This window comes from Camponotus vicinus, unplaced genomic scaffold (assembly GCF_025532165.1).
Source record: "Camponotus vicinus isolate PSW18456_S1 unplaced genomic scaffold, iyCamVici1.0 SCAF_5, whole genome shotgun sequence".
NCBI classification, from domain to species: Eukaryota; Metazoa; Arthropoda; class Insecta; order Hymenoptera; family Formicidae; genus Camponotus; species Camponotus vicinus.
This window is the reverse complement of record NW_028141977.1, coordinates 8,769,079-8,791,259: the sequence shown is the minus strand read 5'-3', so window position 1 is coordinate 8,791,259 and position 22,181 is coordinate 8,769,079. Positions and strand designations below refer to the sequence as shown.

Genomic DNA, 22,181 nt, shown 5'->3' with positions numbered 1-22,181 from the left:
ATATTTCGCTTTTATACAGTTCTGAAGATATATACAGGGTGTATTCCAGAGTAGAAAAAAAGGCTAAAAATTCAAAGCCCAAGTTCAAACAATATATACAGGGTGTCAGGGCTATCTGCCAAAAAAAAGCTCTTGTAGCTTACCTCGAGAGCTTTTCAAAACATAATAAAGTATTCTTTCATTGAGTACTTTTCGAGTTATGAGGCTTGAAATAATTTCTTAATTTTACATAAATCATAAAATGTCTAGTAAAATATTCATTTTTCGATTATCTTACCTTAATACTTTTATGTATAAAATAATGAGAGGAATCAATTGGTGTGTAGAATATGTTGTTTTTTTATTATCAATTCTGGAACACTCTATATAGAATTACATAAGGCTCAAATGATAATGTATTTATCTCTTCAATATAAATACTATCGGTTGCCTAACTGTTCAAAATTCTCTGTCGCTCTATGCATTTTTAATCATCTAGAAAATTAGCATCACTTTAAGAAATAAAACTTAATAATTGCATAAAAGAATTATATATACATATATATATGTGTGTGTGTGTGTGTGTGTGTGTGTCAAAAATATAAACAAATTAAAAATATTTAATTTTTTCATTGTGATAGAAATATTTCTTTTATTTTTTATTGTACCTACATATAACTCATTGTCAGTATATTCGTAAATTCTAAGAGAAAAATTATCAATATATTAATTTGACGAGTTTCTTTCTTTTCTGGATTGTAATCTTGAAAATCAATTTTGGAAGAAATACATAGATAGTTGAATGTTTCCTTCTTCTCAAGTGTTCCAGAATGCCATACTTTGATTTCATACTTCATCCATAAACTATTATTACAATTTATTCCTTGAACACAGAAATTTAAGAAACTTTTGTCAATCCTTTGTTTTGATATTATAATTTGTTAAGTAATCATTTTATTACTTTCTAAAGACATAACTCTTGATTCTTGATAATACTTTAATATCTTTGGATATGAAGAAAGAGTTTTGAGAGATTTATAATCATTATACGAGAATTCTCTCAAATTCTTTCCTATTCGAATATTTGTCTTATATTTCATGAAAAACTGTTGAATCACATATATCACATAATTGTTAAAAATGGTAATTTCTATTTGGTGTTATCTTCATAAAGCTCACAGTACTGATTTTGTATATGTAATAAATTTTTTATAAAAATAAATTTACCAATCAATTTAGTACTTGCAACAGAACTTTTATATGATTAATGCAATGAAAACTTATTATTTTAATGAAGATTATTGACTATTGATTATGAAGATTTAGACTGGATACGTTGTAATACTAGGATATCTATTCAAATCTTGTAAAAAAATCCTTCCATCTTTCAGTATTTTAAAAAAATTCAAAATTTTTTCAAAATTAGAGAATTTTTAGATATAACTTCATATAATATAAAATAAGTTGTTTTTTCATATATATATATATATACGTTTTTTAAATAATTTCTGTAAATAAAATAATTAAGTGTTACACTTGAACTTCAAATAGGAAATTTGAAAATGTATTGAAAATTTTAATTTGAATAAATGACGTAAATGAAAAAAAAATTTAAAAATTTAAAAAAAGTGTGTGTGTTTATATGTGTATGTGTATATGTGCATATATATATATATATATATATATATATATATATATATATATATATATATATATATATCATATATATATATATATATATATATATATATATATATATATATCATATATATATATATATATATATAAACAAATATGTTTAATATATATGTAAAATATGTAAAATATATATATGTACAAATAATATATATGTAAAATACATATTTAATTCATACTTTAACCAACCAGCGATTTGCAAAAATGTTAAGAATATAAGAACAAGATTATCAAAGAATTTTTTTTAAACAATTTTCTGAGTATTAATAAAAAATTCTATAAGAATTTCTGAATTTTCTACAGATTTTGGCTTAGCTTATCCTAAAGCTTGTGCACGTTTTCTTTCATACTCTAAAATCTTTTGCTATTTCAATTTTTCATGTTGCCTTTCCCGTTCTTGTTGCCGTGCACCTCCACTGGCACTTATTTGGTTAGCGAGCGATCTTTCAGGGATCCTCCATGACAATCGGCATTGCATCCATCGAGCGAGATACCAACATCGCTCTGAAGTCGCATATCACTGTGTTAAAAAGAAGCATTAGGTGTAAGGTCGGGATAGCTCAGTGGTCTAGAGCAGTTCCCCACATACATCCCTATCTTTCTCTGGAAGCTTGCCCCGGCCCTATCTTAGGGTCCATCCGCCACTGCTATTTGATACAGTGGGGATTTTAGTATATACTAGAGGGATCTTGGGGGATGTGGTCACTCTACGGCGTTGTGCTCGTCGGTGCCGTTTCATACGGAAGGCCAGTCGGAAGTCAGCATGCACGCGAATACCTCCACCGGCACTTATTTGGTCAGCGAGCGATCTTTCAGAAATCCTCCATGGCAATCGGCATTGCATCCATCAAGTGAGATTCCAACATCGCTCTGGAGTCGCATATCACTGTGTTAAAAAGCAGCATTAGGTCTGGATAGCTCAGTGGTCTAGAGCAGTTGCCCGGAAAGCGAAAGACTCGGGTTCGATTCCCGATCCAGCCACTTGCGTCTCACATATTTTTCTAGTCTGCGAATATTGTTTTCTAGCAATTATTCGTTAGGGTGAAAAATGTGTGAATACTCTCTCCACAGGATGCGTCAATGCCGTTGCCACGGATGGATTCTGTCGCTCGTTGATCAAATGGACGTAAAGACACGTCCGACCTCCTCCCACATACATCCCTATCTTTCTCTGGAGTTGCCCCGAAAGCGAAAGACTGGCGTCTTTCCCGATCCAGCCACTTGCACCTCACATATTTTTCTAGTCCACAATTCAATTTTTCATGTTGCCTTTCCCGTTCTTGTTGCCGTTGCCACTCACGTCTACGCCTTAGTCTTTCCTCTTCGGTCCTTGAACGTAGAATTGAATGAGAATCATGGTCTTCATTACGAACAAATCTTGATTCCTCATGTCGTCGAACATTAGTTGGTCGTGTTGGATTCATTATGGTGAAAATATGCAAAGCAGAATCCTCTGCTAAAATCATAATAAATACAAATTTTGACTTTTATTTCCTAATACAATAAATATCTCTAAATATCTTCATTACAATCAGTCAGAACACTGCTTTAATAGATTAAAAGAAATAAATAGCTTGTACTTGGAGTTTATAAATTGATATATTTAAAAATTAATAGTAGAATGAAAGCTGAGTTAAAAAAACTGAAAAAATTTTTGCTTACATTATTGATTTTTTAAAAATTATTATTCAATGTATTTTTTATAATTTTTGCAACAGAGTTGTAATTATATTAATTTTATGCATTATTATAACTAAATTAGTAAAGACCAGTGTTTTATGAATACTAAAATTATGAATGATTTTTTCTCGCTAACTAAACATTAATAAAATATATAACATATAATCTTCTCTATTCTAATATGTTTATATATTATGCACCATACTCTTTAATGTCTAAAAAAGCATTACTTTATAAATATCAAAATACAAATTTATCATTTTAATAAGAGACGATAAAAAATAAGTATTAATTTATAATAAAAAAAATAATTTACTTATTGTAATAACAATGTGGCATGTATAAAATTCAAATATAATTATATAAAGAACAAACAAAAAATAACTTTTTTAAGCACAGGCTGATGAGTTATTTCTTTGAGTTTCAAAATATATAATCTATCAAGTTTAAAAAAAGCAGTAACAAAAGTAATTCCTGTACTGAAAATTGAATAAAGACTTTTAATAATATCTAATATGACCTTGTATATACGTCTGATTTTATTGCATCTGTGAAGGAGACAATGAAATCAATGAAATATTAATTTCAAGTTAAAATAGGTGGTTTTCCAGATAAATTAATACTGTTTTCAGAAGAAATTCAACCAAATAATAATTAAAATTTATTTGAAGTTATCGTAACTTCTCACATATATATCACATTAAACTCACAGTATAACTATTCACTACAGGGTAAAAATTACTCGATTATGTGAACATCAATCCTTTTTTATTAAGAGATCGATTATTTATCCGATGTTTTTATGTTCGATTAATTGCTATATCGATCTATTTTCTCGATTACGTACAGAATTAATACAAGAAGTTCTGGGTATCGATTCCCGGGAAAAAAAAGTCCATATAAAATTGGCCATATATGGATTTTGTCAATATCTAATTATGTTTTGCCAAATATAGTCGTATATGATATCATATATGAATAAATATTATCAGATCTGAAAATTAAGTACCACTAAGAGTACACCGAAAAAATTGTATTCTTAACTTAAGAATATGCCACTTATCTTTAGAATGTATACCACTAAAATAGGCGCCAAGAGGATCCTCTTAAGTTAAGAGGAAAATCTTCTAAAGAGATATTCTTAATATACAGAAAAAAATATTTCTTTGGATTTAATAAATTTTGTTGAAGTCAAATAAATTTAATTATTGGTCTAAAAGTTTTTTTCCGCCTAATTTCAAATAATCTGTTTAATATTCTGAATCCCAACAAGGAATCCAGATTATTAAATAAATTATTTTAAATTCAGTTTGAAATTAAACTGATAAACAGTGATGTCAGAAAGAGGATGCGGCTCACGTGCACACAGAGAACCTGTGTGTGAGCCGCATCCTCTCTTTCGCACAACTGCTAAGGAAAAAAATATACTTTAGATCTTACGTTAATACAAGTCCTTTATACAGGGTGAATCAAAAGTATGTTTTAAAAATTTGTGAGCGTGTTCCTGGATAAAAAGGAAGAACAAATGTTCATATGAACATATGGTCGCAAATGCTTTGTTGTCGAGATAATGGACATAAATCAGCAGTATCAAATAATGCTTTATTTGAACGTTTACAATTTTGTTATTGTTGTTTTTTTTTGTTTTTTTTTTTTTGGGTTGGTAGTGTGGTTTGGTTTGGTTGGATAGGGGGGGGGTAGGGGGTGGTGGGACATGTAGAACATCTCTTATAAATAACAATAACAAAATTGTAAACGTTCAAATAAAGCATTATTTGATACTGCTGATTTATGTCCATTATCTCGACAACAAAGCATTTGCGACCATATGTTTATATGAACATTTGTTCTTCCTTTTTATCCAGGAACACGCTCACAAATTTTTAAAACATACTTTTGACTCACCCTGTATACATTTCATGATAAATATTGAATACGAGAAAAATTAAGAGTGGTGTCGCCGTGTAGCGGCAAATGAAGAAACATGGCGCGCACACGAAAATCGAGTTGCGGCGTAGGAGTCGCAAATTAAGAATATATTCTTATTCACTAAGAATATATTCTTATTTATTAAGAATATTTATTAAGAGGACTTATAAAGAGGACTTTTAATTAATTAAATATATAATGCAAGATATAATTTTTAGGAAAAATTATATTTGTCTATATAAAAAAAGGTAAAATCATATAATATTAAATAATTATATAATATTAAATGATTATATATAATATCATATATGATTTATATCAGAGCATACATGAAACTAACCTTTGCTTTGGTTTTATACATGCTTAGATATGATATCAATATCTGACTATGTCTGATTGTACAAAATGACGTGAGTTATCTAATATCATTTTTTATGATCAGAAATGGTCAGAGATAGACATCATATCTAAGCATATACAAAAACGTATGCTCTAATAAAATCATATAATTATATAAGACTGTATATAATTTTACTTTTTTTTATATAAATAGACATGGACTTTTTTTTCCCGGGTTGTGTAACTTTTTCTAAAGTGAAAACGTGAAAAGTGAAGAATTTCTTCTAATCACACATCGATTTCATTTTAAAATCAATGCGTGATTGGTGGAAATTTTTCACTTTTCACGTTTTCACTTTAGAAAAAGTTACACAATCGATACCCTGTAAATTCATGTATGCGAAGTGCACAGACGAATCTTACATACATTTTTTTATTGCAACAGTCACAATAGTGCAATATATTATTTTCTTTATATAATATTGATTCATATCAATCAGATTAAGATTTTTATGTAAAATATTTCAAAATTCCTGATATTACTTTCATATATTAGTACTCTTAATAATGGATTCTTTAATGAATTTGATATCATATTTTACTTCGAAAAAAATCGCAAGGATTCACTATTAGTTGATTACACAGGCCCACAAAAAAAAAAGTACCCTGTGCTGGCGATCTGACTAGGCTAGTCTTATGTATTTTGGCCCGCTGAATTCGAATCTGAATTCGAGTCAGAATTGCTCCATCACGTCACAGTTTTTTTAAATCTCAAAAATAGACGAAAATTTCGTAAAAATCGACATTCTAGGGTAATAAGACTGCGCTTCTTAAAGAAAAAGTTACCAAAATCATATTTTAATGTATTTTCAGACATTATAAATCCAAATCCGACCTAGAATATAAACGTTGTGCTTAATTTTTTTTTGTGCTCATTTTTTATTTTTTTTTATTTTTTCAGGTTGTAACACCTAAAATTTACTGCAAACAGATTCTATTTATCAAGATGCGAAGATATTAAGATAGGTTTTTATTTCCAGATACCACAATCTTTTTTTTCATGTACCTCTAGCGCTTTAAAGACATGAAAAGAGATTTGTGACCTATATAAAGAAATTTCTGCATCTTATACGAACTCAACAGCTAGAAGCTGTAAGTTTGGAAAAAATTTTTCTCAAAATTTGGACTTGGAGAATATAAGATTAATTCTTTCCAATATAAGATTTATGAATGAACTAAAATCAAATATGGAATACGGAAGATTGCTACTTTTTCATGACAAATGTTAATGGAATCGATGGTATGATTGGTGTGACAAATCGGATTTGGATTTATAATGCCAGAAAATACATGGAAATATGATTTCGGTAACTTTTCCCTCAAGAAGCGCAGTCTTACTACCCTAGAATGTCGATTTTTACGAAATTTTCGTCTTTCTCTTTTGAGATTTAAAAAAAACTGTGACGTGATGGAGCAATTCTGACGTCAGATTCGAATTCAGCGGGCCAAAATACATAAGATTAGCCTAGTCAGATCGCCAGCACAGGGTACTTTTTTTTTGTGGGCCTGTGTTATTATTTGTTGTCTTTTTTTACTGATACTGATATTACTGAATAATATTAACAATTCATTATTTAATAAAAAAGCGGATTTAAAAGAAATATATGTCATCAAAATTAAAAACAATTATTCTGTATAGATTTTTTATTATCATTATATATTTTAAATCAATAATTCACTATTCATCATAAGTTAAACTATTACTTATAATAAAATATAATTTGAGACATTAATTTCGAATAACAAGCTTTTCAACAAACGAGTTTTAAAATTAAATGATCTCATAAATTATAAAAATTATCACTTTTAACTTGCTCTATTTGGATAAACTACAAAAATCAACTGTCGACTGTGCGATATATTATACATAACTTTCATCATACACAATATTGATTAATATAAATCTTATTCATTTTAATGTTAAGATAAATATAAAATTAAATTGCTCATGAACAACTTATCACAGAATATCTGCATACACAAATAAACATATTCTCATACAATTTCAATTTGGAATGTCATTTAAGTACCAGATTCGACAAATCAATAATCAATAATCTAATTTCAAAAAATAGAAATGATGGGATTGTATAATAAATTAACTATAAAAATAACTATAAAAATTTAATTAGACGTCAAATAATAATATATTCTATATTTTATAAAATATAAAAGTATATACAAGAGTCTTATATATAATTATTATTATATTTCATTAAATTCAGAAATCAGACATCAGAATTTATTTTATTTTTCGGAAGAAATCTATTTAATACACCATAATCATTGTTTTGATTTTCGGTCTTTTTCGATGTCACTTCCTTATATGTTTCACGGAATGTTTCAATCATTTCCTGAAAATAATAACAATTTGTATTATTGATGAATATATTAAATCGAAATTAATTCAAAATATATGAAAATCTCTTACCCGACGGCTTAAATCTTTTAGTATTTTTTTAGTTTTTATTACTTTCGCAGTGCCGCCTTTCCCTTTAGCTTTCGTCCGTCGGGGTTCAAAGTTTATTGGTTTCGGTTTAATATACTGAAAAGAAAATTAATTGTTAAAATAGGATAACAATAGCATAATCATAAGATTATAAAATAATCTGATTATAAAATAATCTGATTATAAAATATTTTTGCTCCCATTTACCAAAAGTTTTTTCTTTGACTCCATTTTCTCTTTATAAGTAGGTACATCAACTTCGAGTATTTCAGTCGAATCGAGGGTAATTAATTCTGGTTGTATCTTTTCCAAAAGTGCTTTTACTTCCGCCTCTCGTCTTTGATGTTTAGTTTGGAATGGATTAATCTCGTGTGCATCATAATTTGCTTCCGCACTTCCTGGCACTAGGAGCGACGAAAATTCATTTGCTGTAGAAATTCCTAACACATCTTCATATGGACAAAATTTCACACAGCCTACATTGCGAGCAGTTTTATGTCGCAAATATGGTTTAAAATCACCGGATATTTCCCTGACAAATAAATTTGAACAATAATACTGACAATAATAATGGCTCCTTGATTATATTAAATATTCATTTTATTAGCTAATTACCTAAAAACTTCTACCACATTGCCCATACTAAGTGCGAGCAAACCACGTTGACTATAAGACATACGATGAGCAGGAGAACAAAGATGCATGTGACTGACTGGCCCTGTCAACTGCCTAACATCCCATATCTTTACAGATTTGTCTACACAACTGGTTGCCATATAAGTTCCATATGGGTGAATAGCACATGTCATTATTGATTGATGGTGACAGAGCATTTTTGCCAATGGTTTAGTAGAGTTTGGCGACCACATAGACACTATTCCTTTCGAATCGCCCACACATAATACTGCATTACTTGGATTCTGTGTCATCACCTACCATAAATTAATAATTGCATAGATAAATATTTAAAATGTAATCATAAGTGTAATTTAAATAAATTAACATAATTTTTCATGAAATTTACAGATATTCTGCCCAAATTTGAGTTGTAACGAGCGACGAGCTTGCCTATAGACACATCCAACCAAGCCATATGACCGTCTTTTGATCCACTGGCAAGCAAAAAATGATATGGCAAAAATTCTAATCTTGTTACACCATTCATTCTTTTCAAACAATGCAATTCTATTCCTTGATTGTCATATATATAAACCCAATCCTTTTGTGCTACGGCAAACATAGTTTCTAGGTGTAGCCAAGTAACATCATGTACAGACTCCATTACATTTATTTCACAGGCCAGCTTTTTTGTTACCCAATCAAAAGCTGCCACATGACCTTGTTTTCCACCCAAAAGTAAATGTCTGCCATTTCTGGTATATCTAAAGCAATATGGACCAAATTGTAAGTCTAATTTGAATCGTTTGGCTGCACTTGTTATATCCACATTGTCTGTAAGTTGCTTTTGCCGATATTCGGTAGTGGTTTCTCCCTCATCAGCTTCCAAGTAGCCATGCTCTTCTGTTAATAGTAATTCTGCCCGAGCAGAAGCTTCTACCTGTTTCTCTATAATTTTCTCTTTTTGCTGCAATTTTTTCCTAACAACTTTGTTTTTAATTGCATTTCTTTTTCTCTTTAAATCAAGTCCAGGACCTTTAGAATATTTTGCTAATACTTGTTTATCAATTGGTGCCTTTCCAGGGAATTTTTTATCAATTAGCCTTTTTCCTCGATAATTTCTATTAGCTAAAAATAGAATAAACATATAATTGAATTCAGGAATTTATAATTAGCTTAATTTCATATATATGATAAATTTTAGTATTATAAATCACATTTAAATTTTTCAAAATTATTTATAAAACAAATAATCATCTATCATCTATCTCAATATTAAATATTTCAAATAATATAAAAAAGTTGGTATTTTTATAAGTTTATTACATATTATTATAATATGCACGTGACTTAACCTAACATAATTTATAATTCATATGTATCATTTATAGCGTCAAAAAATGAGGAAAAAATATGAAACTGAAAGATAATTTCAACGTTCACCTACTTGATCTCTTCATTATGATATTTCTTCTTCTTCTTCTTCTTCTTCTTCTTCTTCTTGTATTTGATAGCAAGAAGCTTATGTTTTTTAGCTCATACTGCCAGTGGATATTTTGGCTGCGTTCCTTTTTACGCTTTCAGCGCTGAAAGCGTCGCTCTATCCTCGTTTGATATTCGATGTGCAACAAAGACAGAATGATGCTTTAAGCGTGTAAAGCCCCTTGCACAATGCTAGGCAACAGGCAATAGAAATAAGGAATAGAAACTATTCACCAATAAATACGCGGAACAGAAAATATTCGCCAATAGGAGCAGAGAATAGATACTATTACTGTTCTTATTGCCTGTTGCCTAGCATTGTGCAAGGGGCTTTAGGCGATCTCAAATATAAGATCGGACTATGAATACCGGCCATGGTTACATTCTTCAAAAGAATGGCTGTGATTGGTCAATAACGTCTAGTAAACTACCCTGGAGCGATTGAACCCGACAAGTCGAAAACGCTATTGTCACGTAATTTGTTCTAGATCTCAAACTTCTCTTTGCAAAAAATTAGTGTTGTTTAGGGAAAAACTTTTTTGCGCATGTGCAACATAATGGCAGTGAAATCCCAAGATGTGTATGCAAATAAGCGCGAAAATCTTAATATTTTTAAAATTTTATTTTAAATTTAATATAGACAATAACACATTTATTATAAATCTAAAAAAATGTTTATAATTATCTCAATATATTTTAATCTACATTTTCCTTTACTATAACAGAGAGAAGAATGAGAGGTGTCACGGCCCGCTTTTAGGTGATCCCTGAAAGCGATACGCCCTCTGTGGACCTTGAAAACGTGCACCTAAACTACGAAGCCAAGGTGCACGAATGTTCTCAGAGGGTAACATATAAGGTGCACAATTTCTGGTTCTGTTCCGTGCTATGTGCACAAAATGTCGGTAGCACCAGTGCTGTATAGCAAGGTGCTCACGTATATCAAATAAATTTTAATATAAATGAGAAATGACGAATTTGCGATCCTCTCTCTCTCTCTCTCTCTCTCTCTCTCTCTCTCTCTCTCTCTCTATATATATATATATATATTTTTTTTTTTTTTTATTATATGAATGCAATGAGCAGCGACATATTGTTTAAGAACAATCATGTTTTCTTTACATTAACTGATTCCTCTTATTATTCTGTGCATAAAATTATTAAAGTAAAATAATTGAAAAATGAACATTTTATCAGATATTTTATAATTTATATAAAATTATGTCAACTTAAAGAATCAAATATCTCGTTAACTATTCAATGTGTGTGTGTGTGTGTGTGTGTAGCGTACACGGGAGTTATGTGAGCAAGCGAGAAGGTAATAAGAGAGAGCAAAATGGCAATAAGAGTGAGCGAGATAGCAATAGCACGAGCAACGAAGACTCGGAAATCGAGTGTTTCTTGCAGCCTGGCATACTATTTCTCTCTCGCTCGCTCCTATTACTATCTCGCTCGCTTCTGTTATTGTTTCACTCGCTCTTACGTACTCATGTATTGTCATGCTCATCTCGTTATCAAATCTGCCGCTGGCAAGCGGCCGATGACAAATTATGACAAATAAATAAGTTAATTATTTTAAGATATATTTATAAGGGTAAGGGAGTAATTTTAATGGAATAATGAAAATTTTGCGATTAAAATAACATCAAACACGGTATCAATCGGATAAACGTAGTTAAATATATAATCAAAATTTTTATTATCAGACCAATTAAAAATTATCCGATTTACGTCGTGTTTGATATCATTTTAATCGCAAAAATCTCAATAATTCATTAAAATTACTTTCAAATGAATAAAATAAAAAATAGGAGTTTCAGTTTTTATTTTATAAGATGTTTACATTCGCGAGGAAGCCGAGTCCGCTTATCTTTACGACCTGTCAAGTGCGAGAGCGACAGCGAAACCGCGAGTCGAGAGCGAGCGAGATGACCTATCATCAAAGAATTCCGAAGTCTCTTACAATCGGCTTCTTCACTTCCTCTATTCATTCGCAATTTACGAGATTATAAAGTAAAAACTGAAACTTTTATTTTTTATTTTATCGATATGAAAGTAATTTTAATGAATTATTGAGATTTTTGCGATTAAAATGATATCAAACACGACGTAAATCGGATAATTTTTAATTGGTCTGATAATAAAAATTTTGATTATATATTTAACTACGTTTATCCGATTGATACCGTGTTTGATGTTATTTTAATCGCAAAATTTTCATTATTCCATTAAAATTACTCGCATATCCTTATAAATATATCTTAAAATGATTAACTTATTTATTTGTCACAATTTGTCATCGGCCGCTTGCCAGCGGCAGGTTTGATAACGAGATGAACATGACAGTATATGAGTACGTAAGAGCGAGTGAAACAATAACAGAAGCGAGCGAGATAGTAATAGGAGCGAGCGAGAGAGAAATAGTATGCCAGGCTGCAAGAAACACTCGATTAACGAGTCTTCGTTGCTCGTGCTATTGCTATCTCGCTCACTCTTATTGCCATTTTGCTCTCTCTTATTACCTTCTCGCTTGCTCACATAACTCCCGTGTACGCTACACACACACACACACACACACACACATTGAATAGTTAACGAGATATTTGATTCTTTAAGTTGACATAATTTTATATAAATTATAAAATATCTGATAAAATGTTCATTTTTCAATTATTTTACTTTAATAATTTTATGCACAGAATAATAAGAGGAATCAGTTAATGTAAAGAAAACATGATTGTTCTTAAACAATATGTCGCTGCTCATTGCATTCATATAATAAAAAAAAAAAAAAAAAAAAATATATATATATATATATATATATAGAGAGAGAGAGAGAGAGAGAGAGAGAGAGAGGATCGCAAATTCGTCATTTCTCATTTATATTAAAATTTATTTGATATACGTGAGCACCTTGCTATACAGCACTGGTGCTACCGACATTTTGTGCACATAGCACGGAACAGAACCAGAAATTGTGCACCTTATATGTTACCCTCTGAGAACATTCGTGCACCTTGGCTTCGTAGTTTAGGTGCACGTTTTCAAGGTCCACAGAGGGCGTATCGCTTTCAGGGATCACCTAAAAGCGGGCCGTGACATCTCTCATTCTTCTCTCTGATCAACATAAGATTAATTTTAAAAAGCGATTTTTTTGAAAAAGAAAAAACAAATATATATATATTTTCTTTTCATTTAATAAAATCAAAAAGATATTTAATTATTTAAAATATTCTTAATAGCACCATTATCTAACCATCAAACACATGATATTAAAAATTTAAAATAATTATTTAATTGAACTATGTTTTTATTAGGAAAATAACATTTATACTTGCCCTTATTAATTCTTCTACATGCAATTTTTATTTTATAAATTCTAAATCGATTTCTATGTTCTAAAAGAAGATAAATCATAGTAACTTATCAAAGAAATAAATAAATAATAAAATAGATGGCAGTTTTTTAGTTTTTAATTTTTATATTTTTTCAAATTGGCAAATACATTCAAAAATTATATCTTTTATTACAAGGAAAAAATATTAGTCTTAATTATATAATAATAATATTAGTCTTAATAATCTAAAAAAAATATTAGTCTTAATTATACAGGATGTTTGATAAAGATTGTATCAACGCTCGTAAGTGGCTAGAAAGCAGTAAACTGAACCGAAAAATCATTTACTATTTTGCAATTTTTACAATAACTAGACACTACAAAGCGCGACATTTATTATATATATATATATATATATATATATATATATATATATATATATATATATATATATATATATAAGAAAACACACAGTTGTTTTTTCTTTACACCAATTGATTCCTCTCATTATTTTGTACATAAAAGTATTAAGGTAAGATAATCGAAAAATGAATATTTTACAAGATATTTTATGGTTTATGTAAAATTAAGAAATGATTTGAAGCCTCATAACTCGGAAAGTACTTAACGAAAACTAACTTAATTATAGTGTTTTGGAAAGCTCTCGAGATAAGCTACAAGAATATGCAAAAGCATATAGGGTATCCCATTTAAAAAGTTGGAGGTGACCTTCACATAACCTTGACAACGCTATTCGAGGTCATAATAATGTTGCTGTGTAATGCGCCACATAAAACCCTATAACTTTTGTATGAAACATTTTTTTTTTAAATGCGTATTTTTCGAAATATTAAGGGGTTTCCACACTTTTGCTAAACCCTGTATATTAAAAAAAAAAACATGAGTACGCGTTTCGCGCAGCTAATGTCACATGGCAATAAAGAGAGAAGAATCGAAGAAGTACAACTGTACGACCAAACTTTTCGTTGCTTGTGACACTCGCCGATGACATACTAGAACACACATCCATCTCATAGTCTAGGCGCGTGCTTATTTAAATCTTTTTAATTAATATTTCAATAATTATTGCGAAAATTTCAAAATGAGACTTTTGTTTAGTTTATTACACTTTACTCTCTCAAAAGTGTTAGTATAATCATTATCAAATGTATAATATGTTTAATATATTTTATACATAAAAGTTCTAATATTAATAAGAAGAGTATCTAATATTAATAAGAAAGATAATATATAGTATCAGATAATACATATAGAACTAGAGCGAAAGACACAGAATTAATGAATTTCTTTTCAGTAATAGTCTTGATAGTTTTTATTTCTATCAAGGGAAACACTGATATCGGTGATAATTGTTTCCTTCTCTTTTTTCATTTTTCTTTATCTCTTTCTAAAAATGTTATTCAAATTTTCACAGTATTAAAAGCAAAAACTTTCTTTCATAAACAAGATCCACATTAACCCAAGAATAATAATCTGAAAACTCTTTGAAACAGCTTTCTGGATAGTTAAAATATCACATTTGATGTTTAAGACCGCAATCTTTTACATTACTTGTTTTTTTCTAGTTTTGCAAATTTCTTGAAAAATCTATTGGAGAAACAAAGTGAAAATTGGATATAACTTATGATGAATGGCAAGAAACTGTTAATTTTTCTTAAATAATTTTTAGTATTAAATACAATGATAAAAACAATATACGGTCCGGATGATAACAAAACCAAGTAATAAGAAAGAAAGGCTAAAAGACCGTGGCACAAGATGTTAAAGCATAAAAAATAAGAGACTCTAAGGCCGGTATTCATAGTCCGGTCTTATATTTAAGATTGTCTTTAGTTCATCTTCAGATAATCCATAGCCAATAAAATGATACATACAATATCTAAAGATGAACTTAAGACGATCTTAAATATAAGAACGGACTATGAATACCGGCCTAAGAGACATAATATATTAATAATCAGTTAGATATAAAAATACATACGTACGTTTCGATCTTTTCAAGATCCCTTTCAATGTTCAAGCAGTCGTTAGAAAATAAACAAACATTAAAAATTTTAAAATAATAATAACGGAGCGCGATTAAACAGAGACAGGCGCGATAGGATACAAATAGACATTGTGTACAGAGTAATAACGGTCGCAAATTTTAAACGCTAATAATTGATATGACGAAAGAAAGCGCATAGACAGTTAGTAAAATTAAAAGGCTAATAATGTCTGGTCACAAGCTAAATTTTCTGAAAGAAGGCCAACATCCACCTCTCCATCGGCAAAAGGCGTAATAAAATCGCATACGTGAAATTATTCTTCGGAAATTTGTATTGTGTGACGATCCCCCGATGAATTTAATATTAAACTTTCATCAAGAACAGCGACGTTAATAACTTTTTTATGATGTGTAAGCTCTTTGAAAATATCCATTCTTAAAATATTTTCTTCTATTACTTAATATTAATAGAAAATAATTTGATTTTAATAAATCGCTTTAATTATATCCAATAACTAACTTTGACCTTTAAAATATTTGTAAAGATTTTCTTGTTCTTTGTTTGCCCAATTTTATAATCTTGAAATTAGTACGATTAGTTGAATAATTTGTGATTTTTCTCTTCATCACAATTCCATATTATTCAACATATCGAGTTACAAAATATGAGCATAAAGACTATATATTTTATTTTTAAAACGGTCCATATCCTGCAAAATATATTTTTCGTATATGAAACATATATAATATATCTTATATTACATTTATATAATATCTATATTTACTTGGGTTTGGCGGTGGAGGTCCAAATCTGTACATATCCGGAGGAATAAATCGTGAAAAGAATGGTCTACCTGGTGCCATTAGAGCAGAATGTCGGTCTATTCCCATAGGAGGGACTTGTCCTCTAAATGGGACCATAGGGCTTACAAGACCAATTGGTCTTGGAGGACGATTCTAGAAGTTGAAAAACAAACCAATTACAAGTCAAATTAAGAGATTATGGAGGTCTGTATAGAGACTCGTTAGATTGAAAATTAGACTTATATGGAATTATATAACTCACATAACAGATAGGCACGTGTATTGGTGGCTCGGTATAATGCGATGCAACATCTCTTCGTTCTCTGGATCTATCTCTACTTCTACTTTTATCTCTGTCTCTTCTTCGTTTTTTGGATCTGTCTCTATCTCTATCTTTGTCTCTTCTTTCACGAGAATGTTCACTCGATCTATCACGATATCTATCGCGATAAGATCTTTCTTCTATAAGTGGCCTATAACAATAGTAATAGAAATAATAATTATAATAAAACAAATAATGATCACACATATTTTTAAAGAAAATATTGCATTTTTTGCACATTTCTGTTGCAAGTATAGTTCAATTAATATAATAATATATTTAATAAACTAGTGTGATATTAATATTCGGGTAATAAGAGCCTATCGCGGATGTAATTGCGCGAAAATTTTTTCTATGATACAATGATCAAGAGAATCATAGTTAATCTGATGTTTTGTATCTGTACGGTATCTAAAATTAAAAAAAAAAATGTAGAAAGAATGTATATTAAGTGAATATATTATCATTGATAATTAAAACAAACCTAGACTGGTGAGAAGATAGATATTCAGAACCATACAATGTAGGACTCAATGATGAAGAACGTTTCTTGAAAATCTGCGATTTACTGGTCGAAACTGTAATATAGTTAAAATACGAGAATTTCTCATACATGTTACATTAATATCTGAGACATAAAATATTGAATCAAAAGTTAAAAACTAAAATATTAATTTGTTTATCGACATACAAGTATTATTTTATTCAAATTAAACAAAGATAAAATTTATAAATGAGATTTATATCTATAATTTAGTCTGGCATTATATACACTACATGTAACATATATTTGAATCTTTGGTTTTTTTTATATTTTTCTAGAGAATTTAGAATCTGAGAAAAATTACAATCGCAATTTTACAAATTCATTAATTTATAATCAAAGCAAGAAATCTTTAAATAATTTACCAAAATTATTTCTATAATGCGTACCTGACTCTCCATCTATAGCTATAACCGTACGTTGCTCTTTTATTTCATTAATCTTAGCTTTTTTTATTTCTTTTCTGTCGAATATTGGTTTACATCCTTCTCCTATATAATTTATTACATTCTTTGTAATGCAATTTGAATATACATTAAGCAAATATAAATCATTAAGTAAATATAAATCAGACAATAATTTGTCTTCTTTGATGTCTTCAGATGATGAATTCAATGATTATTGATATCTCCTTTTACTATCCAAATCTCACACACACATACACACACACACACACACACGCGTGTGCACGTAATATATGTAAATTAAAATTTAAGTTCTATTATTATTGATAATTTGTAACTTTCTATTATTGATAAATTGATAACATCAAGAACAATATTGTATATACTATATATTTGCAAGTAATAGAAATATTAGCAATTTTAAAAGACAAATCTTCTTTACTACTTATTTTACTTTGTTAGATTTGCAACAAAATATTTTATAATCAAATTCAGTGAGGTAACCAAAAAGGATTTGTTGCAGTGTTTACAATATTATACATTATATTATACAAAAAAGAATTTGTGTTGCAGTGTTTAAAATATTATAATATTTGTAATAGTATAACTTTTTTAAATATAAATATATAATTATATATATATTTGTATATCAAAATATATTGAAAAAGAATTAAAAAAATTTTATTGTTTATTAATAAAACAAATAATTTTACAATTATAATTTATTATAAATTAATGTTTAAGTAAAAAACAAAATTTGCATTGATAGATTTATTCATTTCCCATTTTATGAAGTTATTGCATATGAGAGAAATTCCATCTGTATTTTAATGATTTTCAAGTATTATTTCAATTATTTTTGAAAAGAAATACGCGCGCGTGTAGACACATCTGCGCACACACGTCCATACACACATAAAAATTTATTTTCATAACATTTCCTTATTTCATTAAAAATTTATAATTCTATTTTAATCGAATAGTAAATCGAATAGAAAATTTAAAATGAGAAAGAATTAAATTTTATACGTTACAGAGAAAAGTGTTAAATTATTATATTATACTAATTATTATATTAATGTTTTTTCCTTCATCTATTGTAAAAAAATTTATATTATTATTATTATTATTATTATTATTATTATTATTATATGGAATCTAAACATCATTTTGATGTATTATATATATGAAATTTGATTAAATCACATATTAAATCTCACTTATTTCATACAAGCATTTGATGAAACAAAAACTTAAAATACAGTATTTCTTATGCAACTGTCTAATAATCAGCTTTGATTAAATTATTTTATAACTTGTTATATATGCTGTTTACACTAGTTCGACTGAACAATGATGAAACAGATTGTAAAATCTTCAATGATAAGTAGTATTAATCTTCCAAGTTGTCTTCCAGAAAATACTGCATTTTCGTTGATAAGTCACAATGATATTGTTTCTTAAATCAGGAATATTTGATGATACTTTATAAGTTATGCTCTAATAATTAATATAATTATGTACCATATTAAAAAAATTATATTTTTGGAAAATTTATATTTGAACATTCTTGTTCTCTTAATTATTATTGCAATATTTTTTTTATTCCTGTAAATACTAATCAATGAATCAAATTTTAACTGTTTACTAATTCTGTTAAGTTCTTGAAGTGAAGTCTGATAATTGAAAATACTATCTTTTAAAGTAAGATTATCTCTAATAGAGACACATTATAATATTGTAATACTCTATAATATAATCAAACTTATATTTTTAACAATATATTTTGAAATTTGTTTTAATTAAGACGGTAATAAAATTTACCAAATAGTACAAGATATCTATTCGAATGTTATAAAAAGATTTCCCAAAAATTATCTGATCTTCCAAATTATTTTGTTCAAAAATTCAATTTTTTTTACCTTTTGTTTTTTTTTTCTTTAAGTAATATTAAATATATACACAAACAATTAAGTTTCTGCAAAGAATAAAGATTTAGAGAAATGCAACGTTTTACCCTTTCTTCTTTTGACGATCACATCTTCAGCATTAACAATACTTCGTTGCAGTTCGGGAATTGGACCTTTTACAGGAATATATCTGCGAATATCAACTTTAATTCGACGTAGCTCCGTAGTACTAATCTGTATGCCCTCAGAACCTTTGAACAAAGATATTGTCCCACTTGTAGATCCCTCTAATCTGAAGAAAATTGAATCATAATGGATTAAATTAATGCTAAAACTTTTTGCATTAAATTAACCAAATTTCCTCAAGGAAAGATCTTCAGGAAGACAATTCTATTTTTAAATATACCCTTAAAAATGTTTTGTTGTTGTATATAATTTTAATTATTTGTTCTACTTTGCTAATAAGATATCATGTGTTTTTATATTTTTTAATATTAAAAGTACTGTTACCATTATTTGATTATTCTTTAAGATGATACATGCATTAAATCAAATAATTTAAAATTTATAATGGAACAAAATTGGTATGATGACAAACAGTAATAGTTTATATTTTGTATTGTAATTTTCTTCATTATGTCATATTATCCATATGTTTATAAATTTTTTTAAATTCTCAAAGATATTTACAAATATTTCTCTATAATCACTTTACTTTATAAAGTATCAGCAAATACAGAAACCTCAAAAAATGTACACAGTTATATGTATCTCTAAAACTTACTTTTCAAACAGCGTACCAGATTTGGAAGCACTTGTCGAAGATCTTCCTCTATGTCGATATTGCGGAGACTTACTACTGCTTTTGCTTCGACTATGACGTACAGATTTTGGCTCAGCATATCCTAAAGCTTGTGCACGTTTTCTTTCATACTCTAAAATCTTTTGCTGTTTCAACTTTTCATATTGCCTTTCCCGTTCTTGTTGCCGTTGCCACTCACGTCTACGCTTTAGTCTTTCCTCTTCGGTCCTTGAACGTAGAATTGAATGAGAATCATGGTCTTCATTAGGAGCAGATCTTGAGTCTTTGAGCAGATGTTGTTGAACATCAGTTGATTGTGTTGAATTCATTTGGAATGGTGGAAATATTCAGTTGGATTGGTGGAAATATGCAAAGCTGCTGTTAAAATAATGAATACAATTTTTAACTTTAATTTTTTATGAATGAATATGTCTAGATATCTTCATTACAATTAGTAAGAGCATTGCAATAGATTAAAAAAAACAAGCTTATACTTAAGCTTTTTTTTGGAAATTAATTTCTATACTGAATATATATAATAATTAATTCATATATATAATATATGCTATAATGAAAATTAATATATATATAATCTGTGTGTGTGTGTGTAGGTGTGATGTGCGCGTGTTTGTGTTGGTGTTGATGGCGCGTGTTTGTGCGTGTATAATACCAAATACCAAATAGTCACAATTCTGATACTTCTATATTGTCACTGATCCTTATGAATACATACGATTACTTTTATATTCTTAATAAAATGTTAGAATATTGTAAAAAAATTGATAAATTAAAATGTAAAACTTTTGAATACTTTTCTATTTCTAGATATCATCTATATTTATCATACTGGGAATTGTATGTACGTGCTAGAAATGGGAATGGCACGTGGAATGGCATAATGGAGGATTCACACTGCCTCCGATGTCCGATGTACGACATCCGATATCCAATAAGAGAATGGCCGCATTCAGCGGACTCAACAGTTGAGCAACATTACTAGATTTTCCGATGTAATTCGACGCTGATTGGTCGGACCTGAAAGTAGAAACCAATCATATTCGATTACTACTTAGCGGTTGAGTCCGCTGAATGCGGCCAATGAGATTTTTAGAGACTGCTAAACACTCTAGAAATCAAATTTTCTTATTGGATGTCGGATGTCGTACGCCGGATATCAGACGCAGTGTGAATCCTGCATAACTTTGAAGAAGAGTGGTTATATTGTAAAGCCGTAAAGGCTGGTTTGTAGAGGCCGTAACTGTTATCTTATGCCGGAACTGGTAAAGTTCAATATTGGAATTTCAATGCTTTTGTATTGTCGAGTATGCGAGGTTAGAGTTACTATAATTTATATCAACATTAAAATATTGGAAAGAAAAACAATATAAAAATATTGTGAAATTCTAATTGTTATAAATTGTAATAAAAACAATATCTTGTAATATATATAATAGATTTATTCCTACATAAGCCTTTGTTTCTATATAAGCCTAGTAACTAGTATGGAAATATGGGACAGGATGCATTTTTCTGTTCGAGATTTCTATTCGAGATATTCATTCGAGTTGCCTGTGTACACGATTCGAGTCAGAGATTAGGCCGGTATTCATAGTCCGATCTTATATTTGAGATCGTCTTAGGCTGATGGCAGAGAACGAGATGTTAGCGCTTACGTCTGCGTAGTCATAGACGTAAAATAAGGCAGAGAAAAATATATATGCTACTTACGTATACGTTTTTCTCTGTCTTACTTTACGTCCATGACCACGACAGATGTAAGCGCTAACATCTCGTTCTCTGCCATCAGCCTATAGTTCAA

General features: G+C 28.9%; 2 protein-coding genes and 1 pseudogene across 5 annotated transcripts; all 3 read right to left on the bottom strand.

The window, feature by feature from the left end:
- Positions 1-336: 336 nt before the first annotated feature.
- On the bottom strand, positions 337-3,102 carry LOC145971968 (uncharacterized; annotated as a pseudogene). Its single transcript, XR_014439011.1, has 3 exons — positions 2,944-3,102; positions 1,854-2,060; positions 337-474 (listed from the first exon to the last, which is right to left on the bottom strand). The product of XR_014439011.1 is annotated as an uncharacterized LOC145971968 (transcript).
- A 4,691-nt stretch (positions 3,103-7,793) lies between these two features.
- Positions 7,794-10,406, bottom strand: LOC145971993 (WD repeat-containing protein 46). The gene is made up of 6 exons (XM_083100146.1): positions 10,197-10,406; positions 9,156-9,877; positions 8,747-9,063; positions 8,339-8,663; positions 8,114-8,227; positions 7,794-8,036 (listed from the first exon to the last, which is right to left on the bottom strand). Exons 1-6 carry the CDS (start codon positions 10,207-10,209, stop codon positions 7,911-7,913), a joined length of 1,617 nt encoding a protein of 538 aa, XP_082956272.1. The 5' UTR covers positions 10,210-10,406; the 3' UTR covers positions 7,794-7,910.
- Positions 10,407-14,663: 4,257 nt separating this feature from the next.
- Positions 14,664-21,267, bottom strand: LOC145972233 (uncharacterized). Of its 3 annotated transcripts, none has more exons than XR_014439100.1 (8): positions 20,345-21,254; positions 19,668-19,852; positions 17,636-17,737; positions 17,187-17,280; positions 16,643-16,853; positions 16,362-16,533; positions 16,097-16,286; positions 14,664-16,011 (listed from the first exon to the last, which is right to left on the bottom strand). XR_014439100.1 is itself a non-coding variant. In XM_083100655.1 (8 exons), exons 2-8 carry the CDS (start codon positions 20,689-20,691, stop codon positions 16,270-16,272), a joined length of 1,128 nt encoding a protein of 375 aa, XP_082956781.1. In that variant the 5' UTR covers positions 20,692-20,740; positions 21,174-21,267; the 3' UTR covers positions 14,664-16,269. The 3 variants fall into 3 exon arrangements, 2 of the variants coding, with proteins under 2 accessions (XP_082956781.1, XP_082956780.1); XM_083100655.1 differs by having other exon boundaries at positions 14,664-16,286; positions 20,345-20,740; positions 21,174-21,267; XM_083100654.1 differs by having other exon boundaries at positions 14,664-16,286.
- Positions 21,268-22,181: the final 914 nt, after the last annotated feature.

What these genes read in the sequence shown, in the direction of transcription:
- LOC145971993 (XM_083100146.1), bottom strand. An exon ending in AGTCAAAGAAAAAACTTTTG is followed by an intron (nt 8,228 to 8,338) that starts GTAAATGGGAGC and finishes TTTTCTTTTCAG; the next exon opens with TATATTAAACCGAAACCAAT. An exon ending in TAAAAGATTTAAGCCGTCGG is followed by an intron (nt 8,037 to 8,113) that starts GTAAGAGATTTT and finishes TATTATTTTCAG; the next exon opens with GAAATGATTGAAACATTCCG.
- LOC145972233 (XM_083100655.1), bottom strand. Translation starts at nt 20,691, where the DNA reads ATGAATTCAACACAATCAACTGATGTTCAACAACATCTGCTCAAAGAC. An exon ending in GATCGTCAAAAGAAGAAAGG is followed by an intron (nt 17,738 to 19,667) that starts GTAAAACGTTGC and finishes TAAATTATATAG; the next exon opens with GAGAAGGATGTAAACCAATA. An exon ending in TACACGTGCCTATCTGTTAT is followed by an intron (nt 16,534 to 16,642) that starts GTGAGTTATATA and finishes TTCAACTTCTAG; the next exon opens with AATCGTCCTCCAAGACCAAT.